Below are 15,019 nucleotides of genomic sequence, written 5' to 3'. Positions count from 1 at the left end.
CACCCTGGGCGGGAGGGGATGGGCTCAGACGGTGGGGACCTCGGGCTGCAGGTCCCTGTCCCTCGTCAGCAGGCCTGGAGCTACCCCAGCAGGCACGTCCAGATCGAGGACTCCAGGGCAAACCAAAGGGGAAGAGTCTGGACACACGACGGGCCAGAGCCTGCACACTTGCAGCAAGGACACTGGAGCCCAGAGAATACGAGCTGCTCTGTGACGGCTCAGCTAGGAGGCGGTGCCCCACCTGGAACCGGCCTGCCCGGCACAGAGGCTGGCCTGGGGAAGGAAAGGCCCCTCAGCTCAGCCGGCCGGTGCCTCTTGCGAAGGGAGGGCACAACAGCTGGGGCAGGCCCAGGGGCTGACGGTGGGAGGGGGCCTGCTGCGAGGGGCACGGAGACTGCCCCCGATGGCGCCCTGCCTCTGCACGCTGACACCGCCTCCTCTGGCTCAGAGGGCAAGGCCGGTACCAGCTGTCCCCGGCGGTGGCCGCCTTCCACCTGCGGTGGCCGTGGCCCTGGCCTTGACCCGACCCCGCCGTGGGACCCGGACGGCCCAAGGGGAACCAAGGAAAACCATGGGCCACCCTGACGGCTCCTGGGGAAAAGCTGGCAGCGTTCCGCCCTCCTGGGGTTCTGGTGCCCCCCCACTCCCCCAGGGGTGAAGGGCTGATGGTGACAGGCGATGGGCAGCATCTTACTTTTCAGGCTTCTTTGGAAGGGGGCTGATCTGCAGGGCCCATGCCTGAAGCCCCGGCTCTCTGTTCTCACTGAAGTCACCAGCCTCCCAGGACCAAGTAGGGAAGGGAAGGGGATGGTAAATGACACAGCCGAGACGCAGTGGCTGGCTCGAGGGCGCCCCCAGACGGGCCGGGGGAGCAGGCAGCCAGGGCTGGCCCGAGGGAGCGGCGTGCGGCACGGGCTGGCTTGCAGTGACACTGGTCATCTGGGCAGGGCCGTCAGGCAGGGGTGAGCTGGCCGACCGCAGAGGCCTCTGAGGCGGGGGGTACCTGCGGGTCTGGAGAGATTCCCTGCCCCTCGTCCCCCGGGCCTCTCCCCCGCTGATCTCAGGACGAGTTCTGCTTTGAGGCAACGGCAGTTGCAAACAGCACACCCTTTGAGGCTTAGGGAGAAGTTCCACCCCAGGGAAGCCCTCGGCCGAGGCCCGGGGCCAAGAGAAAACCCCGCAGGCCTGGGGCTTAACCACAGACGCTGATGTCTCCAACTCTGGGAGCTGGACGTCCGAGGTCAGGCCCAGGCCAGTCTGGTTCCTGGCGAAGGCCCCGTCCTGGATTGCAGGCGGCCACTTCTGTCTGCTCACATGAAGCTCTGCTTTCTTCTCAGGATGCCTGAGGTTAACACCTGCCCGGGAGACCTGTGTTTCAGCCCCACGCGGGCCCCCGGGTGCACACATCAGATCTCCTTCCCTTGTAAACATCCTGCACCCCAAACTTGTCTCAGCATCAGCCTCTGAGGTCTGAGAAGAGGCGATACCGTGCGGTTTGGAGCTGGGTTACCCACTGGCCCTGGGGGCAGGGAGACGGCAGCCCTGGCACAGGAGTGGTCTCGTCCTGTCTGGGCGCTGTTTGACCAGGTGGGTCGGGGAGGGGCGGAGGGAACAGTGGGTTTGAGATGCAGGAACAGGAGCAGCTGCAGGGGATGGGCCAGGAGGCTGGGGCCAGAGGTGAGGCCACCGCTGGCCACAAGAGGAGCAGCCCCAGAGCAGGACAGGAGCAGGCCTGGGCCCGCTGACTGCAGAGGTGGTCGGGCCCCAGAGGAAGGCCGCCTTCCCCAGCGAGTGTGCACAACAGACTCCCCACCTGCCGCCACCACCAGCCCGCAGGCCCTCGCTCCGTGGCTGTGCTCAGGGAGGGGCAGGGAGGACCAGGCTGCAGGAACTCAGGCCCGCAGCTGACACTGCCCCCAAGCCGCGGTGGGACACAGAGAGCTGCTGACCATGGACCCCCGCCAGGACCGCTCATGGTGGGCGATGGGGTCACTTCCTGGTCTCCAAGCACGAAACTGGGACGGCCACGTGCAGACATCCAACTCCCTCTCTGGGGTTGGAGGGCAGGCAGGAAGGCCAAGGGTGAGACTGACGCCTCTGCCCCACCGCCCAGACGACAAATCATAGACAGTACCTTGGGGAGGGTGGGGACGGGGACCCCTCGAGGCCCTGAAGCTGCGGGGCGGTCCCCTCAGGGGCAGTGGTCCCACCCTATCACCCCGACTCAGAACCAGGGTTTCCCGAGCACGCCACCTGCTCCCAGGGAGCCACAGGCTCGCGGTGCGGCCTCGAGGGTGCAAGTCAGGAATGGGTGGGAAGACTTCCCGCCAGGACCAGAGGCCGTGCAGCCCCTCCCAAGAAACGACATTGTAACTCGGGACAAGGAGCCCAACAGGCCAGGCACCCTGACCACGGTGACAACACGGTGCAGAGTCGGGGGACACATGGGGACAGGAGACACGCCAGGCCAAGGTCAGGGCCCCCACTCCAGAGGCTTAGGGTTAGGGGGCCCGGGGCCGAGGCCCGCAGGGACACCCCCGCTGAGTCACGGGCAGAGGACTGCAGTTCCGACACGGCCACTGGGCATTGGACAGCGTCCACCCCTGAGCGCCACCGGCCAGGACAGGAGACTGGACGTGGAGTGGGGGTGACCTGTGTGGACAGGAACCCTCCAGCTCCTGCCCAAGACCTGCCGTGCACCCGCCTCCTCACCACCCGTCCACCCCTGAGCGCCACTGGGCGGGAGACAGACTGGACACGGCGGGGAGACCTGTGTGGACGGGCACCCTCCAGCTCGTGCGCCCACCTTCTCACCACCTGCCACGTCCTCCCCTCACCAGCCCCGCCCCGGCCCCTGATCATCCCCTGAGTGTCAGCGGCCGGTGGGAGACCCCACCTGCTTCTGCTGACCACCTGAACCGGCTGGACGCTGCTCGGTGCTCATGTTTATTTATAAACTGGATCCTAAAAACGTTTCTAACAAACAGTTCAAATAATGTGTGTCCCGACGCGCTCTGTCCACTGTACGGCTTGTTTCTCGGGCAGTGGAGAGACTGCATGGAGGATTCCGGGAGGCTCAGCCACGAGGACCCTGGTGCCCTTCCTGTGGCTCCCGCTGGACTGCAGGGCTGCTGCTCCTGGGACACGTGCAGGCTGGTCACTGTGGGTCACCAGAGCCTGCAAGCATGGTCAGCCACTCAGGCTTTCATCACCGCCATGAAGGAGGCCTGCGGGAGGAGGGCACGAGGGCTGGGAGGCGCTGCCCTGGCTGGCGGGAGACCAGCCTCACCTACTGCAGGCCCGCCACCACCCTGAGAATCTCTGCCTGGGGCTCCCGGCGGGGGGACAAGGGCCCCTCCTGTCCCAGGGCCCAGCCCAGCCTGCGGGGTGGCTGCTGGGAGGGGCTGGGAGGCAGCTAAGACCCCAGGGCACTGGGAGGGCCCTCCCCTCTGCACCCAACACACACCTCCTGGAGGGGCTGCCCCAGCATCTCCTGGCTGTGAATGGAGCGCCTGCAGGAGAGGAGGCCACTGTCACCCTGGGCCTCCCCGCACCCCGAGGGTGTGGGGTGGGGGACAGTGAGCTCCAGGCCCCTCACCCTGGGCCTCCCCGCACCCTGGGGCGTGGGGTGGGGGGCAGTGAGCTCCAGGCCCCTTACCCTGGGCCTCCCCGCACCCCGGGGCGTGGTGTGGGGGGCAGTGAGCTCCAGGCCCGTCGGCTCTCCTCCCACAGGCCTCGTGCTCTGCGGGGCAGGTGCGAGTCAGGCTGTGCGGGTGACTGGGAGACACCTTGGGGTGGGAGTGCTGGGGACACGCCCCACACCCACACACAGCCGCGTGCACAGGCGCACACGTGCAGCCCCGGCGCCCACCTGTCGATTCTGGTCTCCACAGTCAACGTGAAAGCGCCCTCTGTGTCCGGCAGGTAGGTGGAGGGCACGATGCGGTAGGCGCCAGCGGGCAGGTGGCAGAGCCGGCTCACCTCCTGGGCGTAGCAGTGCGGCACGCAGCTCAGCAGAGGCTCCTGCAGCAGCAGGGAGGGTGCGTCCTGGCCCCCGCCGTCCGCCGGAACCTAGGGGAGGCCGGGGCTCAGACAGCAGGCCCGCCTGTGGGCGAGCAGACCGGCTGCGGCAGCCAGGACCGCAAAGGCCTGTCCTCTTCCTGCAGCCTCGACCCAGCTTCCTTCCCAGTGGGGCTGCCCTGGCTGGGGGCAGCCGGCAGTTGGCCTGGCCCTCGTCACACGCCAGGCCCCTCACGGGGCCCCACTGCCCACATGGCCCCCTGCCTGGGGACCTGCAGAAGTGCCGCTGTGCCGGCCACCCCGGGCGGGCATCTCACTGTCGTCCGTGCCCTGGCCCTTCTCTCGAAGCCCCTGGGCACCGGCCCCGGGTGGCCTGAGTGGAGCATGGCCACAGTGTGGTGCCCACGGCTGTCGGGACCCCAAGGGCACAGGAGCTTCTCGAGAAGAGCCGCCCCCACCAAGGCCCCACGACAGCATGGCTCTGGGCCACCTTCCGGCCACACCCTCCTCGGTGCACCGGCCCCTGCCCAGCCCCATCCTCAAGCGGGGCCCCCAGAAGGGGTGGGGAGTCTGTGACCTCTGGCATTCACCTCCCCCTCAATACTCCAACTGCAGGTCTGCAAAGGACGTCCTGCCTGTATTTCAGAAGGGCAGACAGGCCGGGAAGGCACTCTGGGTGGCGCTGTGAGCCCCTGGCCTTCTCGCGGCTGCCTGCCACCCGACCCTGGGTGGCCCCAGGACCCAGGGCCAGTCTCCCCTCTGTGGGGCCCCAGCTCCCGCTGTGCATGGCTGGGGAAATGGCACTCTCTCCCGAGAGCCTCCCTTCTCTCCTGCCTGGGACTCCACCCGCCTTGAGCTCCTGGGCTCTGAGCGCCTTGGGACCCCGCTCTAAGTCTCCTTTCTGGTCCAGAAGCCCTCATGGGCAGGTAGAGCATCTGTATGTCCTGTCTGAGGCGGTGTGGGCCACCCCTCCCTCCCTGCTTGTCCCCACGAGAACAGGTCCCTGCTGGTCCAGGCACTTGGTGGGTGGGGGGCCGGGGATTCATGTGGCCTTCGGGAGGCTCCTGCTCAACCCTGTGCCCAGAGCGTCCTGTGGGGGCTCCTGGCTGGAAGCACAGATCTGGGGGCAGCTCAGGACTCAGGTGGGCTTCCCTGGTGGCTCAGCTGGTAAAGAACCCGCCTGCAGTGCAGGAGGCCTGGGTTCGATCCCTGCGTTGGGAAGCTCCCCTGGAGAAGAGAACGGCTCCCCCTCCGGTGTTCTGGCCTGGAGAGTCCAGGTCGCACAGAGTCGGACACGGCTGAGCCACTTCCACACCTCACACGGGGCCCGGGTGTGCAGCTGCTCTGAGCCCGGGTGAGTGGACAGGCCTGCCCGAGCTGCCCGGTGACCCTGGGGCCCCGGGCCCCACACGCCGCCCGCCGCCTGCCTGGAAGACGTGGAAGCCGATGGGGAGGCACTGGAGGTCGCGGCAGTGCTGGCGCAGGGAGATGCGCACGCAACGCGGGCCCGCGCCCTGCGGCACCGACAGCGGGAAGCGGGGGTTGCTGGGGTAGGAGGCGAAGTTGCGGCTGCCCCCCGCGGTCCGGCCGGCCCTCCAGGAGCCCCGCAGTCGCACGGTCTCCCACTCGCCCGCTGGCGGCACCTCCCGGGGGCCGGGGCTCGGGGCGGCTGGCTGGACGGCGCTGCGGGGACAAGCAGGAGGCGCCGGTGAGCGAGCCGCCAGCGCGGAACCGCCCCGCCCCGCCCCGGCCCGCCCCTCACCTGAGCGCGACTCTCCCGGTGGAGAAGACCCGGAGCAGGAACTGCCCCGGAACGTCCTTCAGGAAGGTGCTGGGCACGGCCAGGTAGAAGCCCGGGCCGAGCTCACAGCGCAGGTGCACCTCGCGATCGTAGGCGTGGCATGCGGTGCCCGCCACGGGGGGCGCGGACAGGGCCCTGGGCAGGTTGACCCGCCGCTTCTCCACCTGCAGGGAGGCCCCGGAGCGCCCGTCAGAGCTGGGGGGCCCCCCCCTGGAGTACCCAGGCCTTCGGGTCCCTCCCTGAGAATCTGCAGCTGAGTCCCACGTGAAACACACGTGCCGGTAAAGACACGTGGCCGATGCCATCTGGGCCTGCCAGGCTTGCCAGCAATGCTGTGACCCAAGACACCCGGACCTCCCATCCGCATTGGAGGGGAGGGGGTGAGGGAGCGGACAGGACCTCCCAGGGGCATGTGCGCAGAGCCACGGCTGGACCGCCCCCTGGAGCCCTCCCAGCAGCTCTGCTCACTGGAGGGCCCCCCCACCCGCCACCCGCCACCCGCCACCCGCCAGGCTGCTTCCATGCTGTGTGCCTTTGGCCAGAAGACACAGCCAGGCTGGGGGAAGGAGGCGAGTCCCGTGGACTCAGATCTGACGGGGTGGGGGTGGAAAGGGGACTTGGGGGGCTCCGGGGGCTCAGGCCTCCATGTCCCACGGGCAGGGCTACCTTCCAGAGGTGCAGGCCCACGGCCTGGTAGTCTCTGCCTGGGCGGCCGGCTGCGCGCACCCGCGGCCTCTGCAGGACGCCCACGTACACCTCGCTGGGCTCGCAGACCCGCAGCCAGAACTTGGGGTTGCTGGGGAAGCCGCTGTTGTTCCGGCAGCCTCCTGCCGACTGGCCCTTGACCCAGGCCCCGGGCAGCTCCTGAGTGTGGCACAGCACCTTTCCTGGGCGGGGATGCGCCGCTCAGACGCGGGGATGGGGTCCCCCTCACGCCCCCAGCCCCACTTTGGCGTCAGGACCCCTGCACCGTGAGGACATCCCACCCGGCCACCTGTCACCCCCGGGGCAGCGGGGATGGGACCATCGCTCCGCCCTCAAGAGAAGCCGGAGTGGGGCGAGAGTGGAGCCGGTGGCCCGCCCCACTTCAGAGGGCGGGCGGTTTGCCTGGGCCTCCCTCACCTGAGTGCAGGCTCTGCAGGTGGCCAGCCTCCGTGCTGGGGAAGCCGATAGTGACCTCGTCAAACTCCCGCAGAAACTCGTCCTCCTCCACCCAGAACTCCCCATCCTGCAGCTGCGACAGCAGCTCCGCCTGGGCCGCCGGCTCCACCTGGCTCCACCCTTCACCCCTGCAAGGAGCCCCCTTCAGCGGAGCAGAGGCCCGGGAGCAAGCGCCCACCTGCAGCCCAGGGGGCATCCTCCGTCCGTGGGTGCCCTCAGGACAGGCCCCAGCCCTCAGCGTCGCTGGGGTCCCGGGGCCCAGCACGAAGCCAGCCTCCCAAGGCCGTCTGGGGCCCTGCACAGAGCAGGCAGCCCACGAGCAGGTGCCAAGGGGGCTGTGCCAGAGACCAAGCAAACACTGTCCTGACCACGGTCCAAGCCGCAGGCACCGGGCACGCGCACGGTCGAGACGGCTCTTGGCCACGGTGCCCCCCGCCCTCCACGGCCCACACGGGCAGAGTGAGGCCCAGAGCGCCCGCTTGCACTCACCCCTCCCTCCAGGGCCCCTGCCAGCACCGCCGGCCCCAGGGGTTCTGAATGCGCAGCAGCAGGACGCTCCGGCCGGCCAGATCCTGGAGCTCTCGCAGATCCGACACGATGAAAGCATGAAACTCACCCAGCTCCCGGGTCCCTGGGGGAGGAACAGCCGCAAGGTCCACACCGAGCGGACACAGGCCTGCCTCCTTGCCCGGGACACACGGCTGCCGTCTGCAGCGCACAGGCGCAGTGTCCTGACCATGGCGGGCAAGTCAACCGGGGCGTGACCTGGTCCAGCGAGGCGCCAGCGGGAGCACCTGGCCTTGGATTTGGGCTCAGCTGCCACCAGGCCTGCAAACCGCCTTCTCTGGGCCTCGGTCCTCGCCCGGATGACACTTAGGACAAAAGTCCTGTTATAAAAATAATCTTAAACATGAAAGCAATTGTGCGCAAAGATGCTCACTGTGATGTCATCTCTAACAACGTGAAACTGGAAAGACCATAAATACGGGTCTGTAAGGGACGGACTCAGAGAAACATGGCAGATTCAGGGATTACGTAGGATCCTGACAGAGTCCACGCAGCGCACAGAGCGATACATGACACAGGACACGTGCGTCTCGCGAAGAAAGCAGCTGAGAAAGGGCACTGACGAGTCAGAGCGGTCAAGTTTGGGTGACTTTTTCTTTCAACAGACTTGCTTCATGAGCACGTGTATCACCAGAGTGGAGACCTGAGCACTGGTTTTGCCCGGTCACCAGCGGGGCCAGAGATGGTGCCACCACTCTGCGTCCTGGGGGCCCCAGTGCAGACGCCCCTCTCACCCTGGAGGCCAGTCCTGGTCAAGGGAAGGTGGGACACTGCCCTCCGGAGAAGCCGGTCAGGAGGGAAGGGCCCACCTGGGATACCAGCTCTGAGGACAGAGGTCCTCTCTCGACTCAGTCCCAACAGGACCTGGCTACAAAGCTCCGGCAGGAAGCAGCGAGGGCTCAGGCGCGCAGGCTGAGCTCCACCCTACCTGTCCTGGGGCTGAGCACCGAGCAGCTCAGCAGACAGCGGTCCTTCAAGCTGAGCAGCTGCCGGCAAGTCCTGCGTTCTGCACCGCGGGGCCCGTCCTGCTGGCCACTGGATCCGGCCACGTCCTTCAGGTTCCACCTTTCGGCCAGGCCACCAGTGAGGTCCACCAGGGCATCTGCCACCTGCCCCGCCCACAGCTGTTCATAGGAGCCGTGGACCCTGGGGAGACGGCCAGGCGGCGTGAGGCCCGGCACTGGGCCCCCAGCCCTCCTGTCTCCCCTGGCCTGCCTCTGACCCACCTCGATCACCTCTCTTTCTGCCCCACCCTGTCCCCACCACGTCCAGGCACAAGCTCGCCTCCAGGGCACAAGGCCCACGCAGGCTCCAGTAGGAGTGGGCACAGTGGCCGTGAGCACACCCCTCCGCCTCTCACGATCAAGGCCCTGGGCCTGACGCGAGGCTTACGGAGGGGCTCACTCCTGCCACGAAGGCCCACCTCCCAACCCAGCCTCCTTCAGCACAACCACCAGTGCGTCCAGGGAGGGCATCCGTGGTCTCAAAACCACAACAGACAACCTTGACGCCTCGGACGCCTCACTCCTTCCCAGCGACCTGCAGAGAGGCCGCCTGTCCCCAGAGAACCAGGTGGGCAGAGAGACTTGTCTCACTTGGGTTTGAGGAAAGAGAGGACAGCGTGCACCCTCTCTTTAGAGGCGACGCCCCCGTGCCTGACCGTGATGTGAGGGCAGGGCAAGGGGGCACGGGCCAAGCCTCAGAGCTGCGGTCTCTGGACGGGCCAGCCCACCCTGGAAGCCCTCAGGGCCCACAAGGGCACTGCGGCCCGGGACCCCTGCCCGCCCGCCCAGCCCCTCCACGCCGGCCGGCGTACTTGGCGTAGACCTTCTCCAGTAAGGGGAGCCAGAACACATCCTCTCTCTGGCACCGGGAGAAGCAGAGTCTCCCTGCAAGACAAGGCAGACGGTCATCTACGGTCACCTCCACCCAGCGTCCAAACTGCCACACTCGGCAGGTGAAGGAGCCCCGGTACGTCTGGTCGAGCCAGCTCGGCTGTCCCGGAGGGAAGACCTAGCGCACGTGGGGGGAGGCAAAAGCAGACGGTGAGAGAAGGCCCAAGGTGGCACGTCCCAGCCCCGGCCAGAGTGTGACCGCGCCGGACGCTGCCCCCCGGCGCGCGCCTGGCTGTCCGACTCGTGTGAACACCACTCGGGGGACAGGAGGTCTCAGACCTTCCAGTGAAAGGTGCCAGGGCCGCTCTGAGCGACCGGCGCCTCCGAAAGCGCTAGCCAGCCATCATGAGCTCGTGTCCCCGGGGAGCGCAGGCCCTGAATCCATGACCAACGTGACTTCAGAGGCCTGCGTGGCGGAGGTGGCAGCTACCCCAGCTGCAGCCTGGGCACAGCTCCGCCAGCGCCCGGCCCCTGCTCATGGCTGGGGCTGCGATTCTGGCCCAGGGCTGAGACAGGAGGGGTCTGCACCCAGACGGCCCCATTGCGTCCCAGCTCTGCCCTTGCCAACTGGGACGTGACCGTGGTTTCAGCGCCTTGTTTGTAAGAGGGGGTCCAGGCCAGCAAGGCCTGTGAAAATGAAAGCTGGCAACTGTAGTGGGCTTGGCCCAGCACCGGGGACATGGGAGCCGCTGGGAAAGGGGTCAACACTGCTGCTTTCACTGGTCACACTCAGCCAGGCCACGAGTGCTCCTGGGGAAGGAGTCTGGGCGGCCTCCTATTCCTGTGGGGTCCGCCTACATCTGAAACAGTTCTAACCACCTTTTGCCAATTGATGTTCAAAATCTATAAGAAAAGAGAACCACCACCCCAACTAGCCAGGAAACTTACTCCAAACCAGCACAGGATCCCTCAACTGGCCCTCTCCTACTTTGGGCTGGCGTGTTTGTCTTTTTCTTCCAAATGCCTGCCAGGGACTTCCCTGGTGGTCGGGGGCTAAGCCTTCATGCTTTCAATGCAGGGGGCTTGGATTTAATTCCTGGTCAAGGAACTAGATCCTACATGCTTCAACTAAAACCCAATGCCGTCAAACTAAAACATATATATACACGTGTGGGTGTGTGCGCGTGCGTGTGTGTGTGTGTGTCTGTGTGTGTCACACATACATGGCTGGCCCAGGGCTTGGGAGATGGTGGAGCAGGTGCAGCAGAAAGCGCCCTGCCAGCCCCTGCGGGAGAGGGGGCCGCTGGGCCTGATGGCGGAGTGCCCTCCCCGCCCCGCTTCCTTCCTACATGGTCAGACAGGGAGAGAGAGGAGGAGAGACAGCCGCGGGCGGCAGGCAGACACCTGGTCCAGGAGGTGGCGGCTCTTCTGCAGGGCGGCGCAGGCACACAGGAACCAGCAGTCCCCCAGCAGCCCTTGCTTCACCTGCCCTTCCTGTGGGCTACCTGCAAACAGCTGGGGCGTGGCGCAGATTTCCTGAAATAAGAAAATCGTCCAGAGTGATATCATGCTCGGGAGCTGCCGGGAAACCAAGAGCAGAGGCCTCGTGTGGCAGGGTTGGGGAGGAGCTCTTCCGGGCATCCACGTTGCCTAAGAGGGCACGGGAAATGGCTGGCCTCTTGCGGCCAGTACCCGTCAGCCCCTCCAGGCTGCACATCAGCCTGTCCAGCTTGGATTCTGGGCTCCCTGTCTCCGCCGACCTTCCTTGATTGGCACCCCCCCAACTCTGGACAAATCCCACCACCTTCTTTGTGCAACAGTGAAATGTTGGTCTAGAAAACGGTTTCCCTTTAAATTCACAAAGGCAGGTTTCAAGAGGGTCTTCCGTACCGCTTCTCTACAAGGCTGAGCTCTCCACACCCTAGATGAGTTGACCTTCCTCCTGCTCTCCTGAAAACACCCAGGTCCCTCTGAGCAGCGGCTGCGCCTGGGGCTCCACCGGAAGCCCCCTGGCCTGACCCCTGCTGCTCTCAGTGTCTGAGTCCATACATGCCCCCCCACCCCCAGTCCTGCAGGCGGGATCCCACCAGCACAGGCCTGGGAGAGGAGGCCCGCTGCTTCGATGCCCTGTCCCTGGGCACTGCTTCCCCTCCCGGCGCTTCACTGACCATCTCCTCCGAGAGCTGCTCCCCCCACTTCCTCCCTCCTGTTTCTTACAACACCCCCTTGCTTCCGAGCAGGTCCACAGCCCCAAAACCGCTCTGCATCAGTGTCACCTCCGTGTCGCCACCTCCCACGGGCATCCTCTGTGCTACTCTTTCCTGACACAGTGGCATAAGAACTGCAGCTCCCCTGTGCCCAACAGCCCCCTCCTGGCATCCACGACTCCACGTGCTCGGGCTGTCCTCTCCCCTCTCTGCCTGCTGCTTCTCAAGTCTGCTTGTCAAGGCACCTGTGGTTCCTTAAGGCTTGGTTCCAAGCTGTCTCTTCTTCTCTGCCCCTACTTTCTCCAAGATGCCCTCCCAGACTCCAGACAGTAAGCCATCTGTGCGGTCCCTGTTCCCAGGAGCATCATCTAACCCGCTCCTCCTGAGCTCCTGGCTCTCACACCCACTTGCCTACCGTCAGCTCTGCTTGAACCTGTGAGAGCAAAACCCAAGCCTACACTTCCAGCCCACCTCCCGTTTCTGCAGCACATCAGCCAGGACCCCCACCCCACTGGTGCTCAGGCTAGAAATCTAGAAATTCTTGATCCCCCCTTCATCCTCACTCTCTACTTCCAGTTGGTCACTAAGACCTATGAATCCTGGCTTGGACATCTCCCTTAAATCTGCCCATGCCAGAGCCCCAGCCTGAGGCTGTCGCACTAATCTGAGCCCCTGCCTCTTTCTCCAGGACCACCGCAACGGCCACCTGCACTCTTGCCCTCTGGACACTTGGCTGAAGAGTGAGCTTCTTAAAACAAATCCAACCGAATCACTCCTCTGCTAAAAACACCCCAATGGCCTCCCACTGCACCTAGAGTCCACTGGCCTAGCTGATCAGGCTCGTTGCCCCTTGGAAACAGGCCCTCGGTGCTGTCCAAGGAAAGCCAGTTCTGGCTCTCTTCCAGGGCGGGTGCATGCTGAGGTCTCCACGAAGGCTGGGTGCACTCGGGGAGAACAAGGTTGCTCCGGGGACAGCCTCATTCAGCGGATACTCCATTTCTAAAGCTATCACACAGCACACTGGGCTGGAGCATGCCTCTAAACTGCCACCTTGAGATGTTTACACCTGAAAGGGCATGAGGTTCACCACATGCGTGCAGCGTGCAGAACAAAACGGCTGTGGCTTTGCAGGCTCAGTCTGGCCCTTCCAGAGGAGCAGGAGAAACAGAGCAAGACTGCTTGTGGTCAGAAGAGACCTGCAGACTAGAAGCCCTTCACAGCAGACCCAAGTGGGGCTGAGTTTGCCGTGTGCCGAAGCGCCCAGCTCGCGGGGCCGTGAATCCCCTGCGGAAGGGAGCGCTCTCAGGTGGGGGCTGTGAGCTCGGGTCCAGCACACACGGAGCTGGCTGGGGGATGGGCAGGGGAGCCCTCTCCTGAAGACAGCGGGAAGCGGGCCTGGAAACGCGGCGCGAGACCCCCGAGAGCCCCCCTCCGCCCCCGCCCGCCCCACCTGGGGCCGCCTCCAGGTGATCTCCTCGCGGAACTGGGCCAGCGGCGTGGAGAAGCTGGAGAAGAGCGAGGAGTCCGAGGCCGGGAAGGCGGCGTCGCGGAAGAGCTCCTTGGCCGGCGCCCGCATCTTGGGCACCCCGGGCGCCCATCTGCAGCCCGCGACCCGGTGCCGAGCGCAGCCGAGCGGGCACGCGGCCCCGGAGGGAAGGGCGAACCGGCCGCGCGCGGTCCCACTTGCCCGCGCCCCCTCGCCCGGCCAGGCTCCGCACCCCCGGCCCCCCAGGCCCCCAGCCCCGCGACACCCACAGCGCCCCCCCGGCCCTGGTGCCCGCCCGCCCCGTCGCCCCGGTAACCGTCGTCCCAGCAACCAACCAGGCGCGGCGCTCCTGGTCACGTGGCAGGATGGCCCCTCCCTCCGGGCGCCGGAAGTCGCGTCACCGAGCCGTGCGGCAGTGTTGGTTGTGCCTCTCCTTCCAGGGCTGGGGGGCGGGGGGCGCTTGGAGGTGTCTCAGCCGAGACTCACGCCTGGGAGTCCGGCGCCAGCGTCTCCTCGAACCGGTGTGGTTCGGGCTGGGGCGTGGGGACAGCCTCCTGAGGCTGAAGGGACCGGCAAGGCCGCCTCGAACGACGTCGACCCGCGGACTACAAGTCCCAGCATGCTGCGCTGCCTCCCACAATGCACTTCTCCCAGCCCCAACGCGGGGGTGTCTGGGAGCCAACGGGACGCCCTCGGGAAGGCCGGCTGTGGGCCGTCCGGTGTCCGCCATCGCTGCGGCTGTGTGCTGGGGTCCGGGCAAGTGTGGCAGCCCCAGGACGGCCGTCCCAGGCCTGAGAGGCCGGCTGCGGTTAGACGCCCTGGACCGTGAGTCGGCAGGCGATGAGGCTGGAGCGTAGTGCCGGTCCCCAGACGGCCGGCCATCTAGATGGTCCTGAAGGGCTGGCCAGTGACCCGCTGGGCTTGCGGTTGCAGCTCAGGGCCGCTTAGTGCTGCGGGTTGGTGAGGACGCCGACTTCAGGATCTGCTCGAGGAAACTGCCCTTCCCCGGGAAGGAGGGCAGGCAGCCACCCTGACGCTTGTTCTCCGGCTGCCTCTCCAGGCCTGCTTCGCTGCGGCTGGACCCTTCACAGAGAGCCGCGCGGGGGCAGGTGGGGAGGGCACAATCCTCGGACAGCTCTCTGCTACCACCTGGAGCTCAGATTTTGCGTCCCCAAGCCGTCTTTGCCCAGCCCCCGCATACGCAGGGTGGTCAGATCAGATCCCCACAGGCCCTCCTGCTGATGAGCCTGACCCAAGAACGCCCGCCGACCTTGCTCCAGAGCCTCCAGTGTGAGGCTGTGACAGCTGCGGCTCCTCCCTCTGAGGCCCCTATGGGGCCTGCATGAGAAGCAGCTGCTAGTGGTGGCGTGACCTACCTCGATCCCACCAGGCCCCAGCCCCTTGGTTTGGGGGCCTAGGGTCCTCATCTCTGATGAGGTTCTGGAACCTCAGTATCATCTGACATCTCCCCCTGCAAAGCTTACTTCATGACAATTTACCCTGAAGCACTGACTCCAACAGGAGATGTTTTATGGCAGGCTGGATGCTGCACTCTAGCTGGAGGGAGTCAGGAATGGCCCAGGAGCTGCCTCATGTGGATGTCCTAAAGGATGAGGGGACGGATTTCACTGCCCTGGGGTGTTGGGCAACTGGTCTGCTTCAGGTAACACGTAAGGGTGGTTAGCAGATGAGCTGGGGCCAGCCCAAGAACTGGACTCCAAGTGGAGGCCTCTGCTGGGCCTCTTAACCCTGGCTTGCAAGCTCTGGAGAGCAGGTAGCTTCCTGTGGGCACATCAGTGTCCAGGGCTGGGCTTATGCCCAGACAAGCGGCAGGAGACAGTTGGTTTGTGGCAAGGAGCAGCCCACGACCGTAGGGACGAGTTTGTGACCAGCACTGAGATGGCTGAAGGCAGCTGTCCTGTCGGCCTGCCTGGCACAGCTC

General features: G+C 65.9%; 1 protein-coding gene across 6 annotated transcripts; it reads right to left on the bottom strand.

The window, feature by feature from the left end:
• Window positions 1-2,927: 2,927 nt before the first annotated feature.
• CAPN10 (calpain 10) lies at window positions 2,928-13,305 on the bottom strand. 6 transcript variants are annotated; one of them, XM_027538126.1, is made up of 13 exons: window positions 13,042-13,305; window positions 10,789-10,920; window positions 9,366-9,562; window positions 8,478-8,695; window positions 7,472-7,613; window positions 6,944-7,110; window positions 6,488-6,708; window positions 5,783-5,985; window positions 5,448-5,703; window positions 3,872-4,071; window positions 3,659-3,742; window positions 3,467-3,512; window positions 2,928-3,227 (listed from the first exon to the last, which is right to left on the bottom strand). In XM_027538126.1, the coding sequence occupies exons 1-13, from the start codon at window positions 13,165-13,167 to the stop codon at window positions 3,198-3,200; spliced, it is 2,022 nt and encodes a 673-aa protein (XP_027393927.1). In that variant the 5' UTR covers window positions 13,168-13,305; the 3' UTR covers window positions 2,928-3,197. The 6 variants fall into 6 exon arrangements, with proteins under 6 accessions (XP_027393927.1, XP_027393925.1, XP_027393928.1 ...); XM_027538124.1 differs by having other exon boundaries at window positions 2,928-3,177; window positions 13,042-13,304; XM_027538127.1 differs by lacking the exon at window positions 3,659-3,742 and having other exon boundaries at window positions 13,042-13,303.
• Window positions 13,306-15,019: the final 1,714 nt, after the last annotated feature.

This window comes from Bos indicus x Bos taurus, chromosome 3, assembly GCF_003369695.1.
Source record: "Bos indicus x Bos taurus breed Angus x Brahman F1 hybrid chromosome 3, Bos_hybrid_MaternalHap_v2.0, whole genome shotgun sequence".
Classification (NCBI taxonomy): Eukaryota; Metazoa; Chordata; class Mammalia; order Artiodactyla; family Bovidae; genus Bos; species Bos indicus x Bos taurus.
Note: the sequence above shows the minus strand (reverse complement) of the source record. Positions and strands in the feature narration are given on the sequence as shown.

Bases quoted from the DNA above. Each gene is read 5' to 3' on its own strand.
- CAPN10 (XM_027538124.1), bottom strand. From the start codon at position 13,167: ATGCGGGCGCCGGCCAAGGAGCTCTTCCGCGACGCCGCCTTCCCGGCC. The intron at 3,513-3,658 runs GTAAGGGGCCTG...CCTCTCCTGCAG, and splicing joins GGGGTGCGGGGAGGCCCAGG to GCGCTCCATTCACAGCCAGG. The intron at 3,178-3,466 runs GTGTGTGTTGGG...CCATGCTTGCAG, and splicing joins TGGGGCAGCCCCTCCAGGAG to GCTCTGGTGACCCACAGTGA.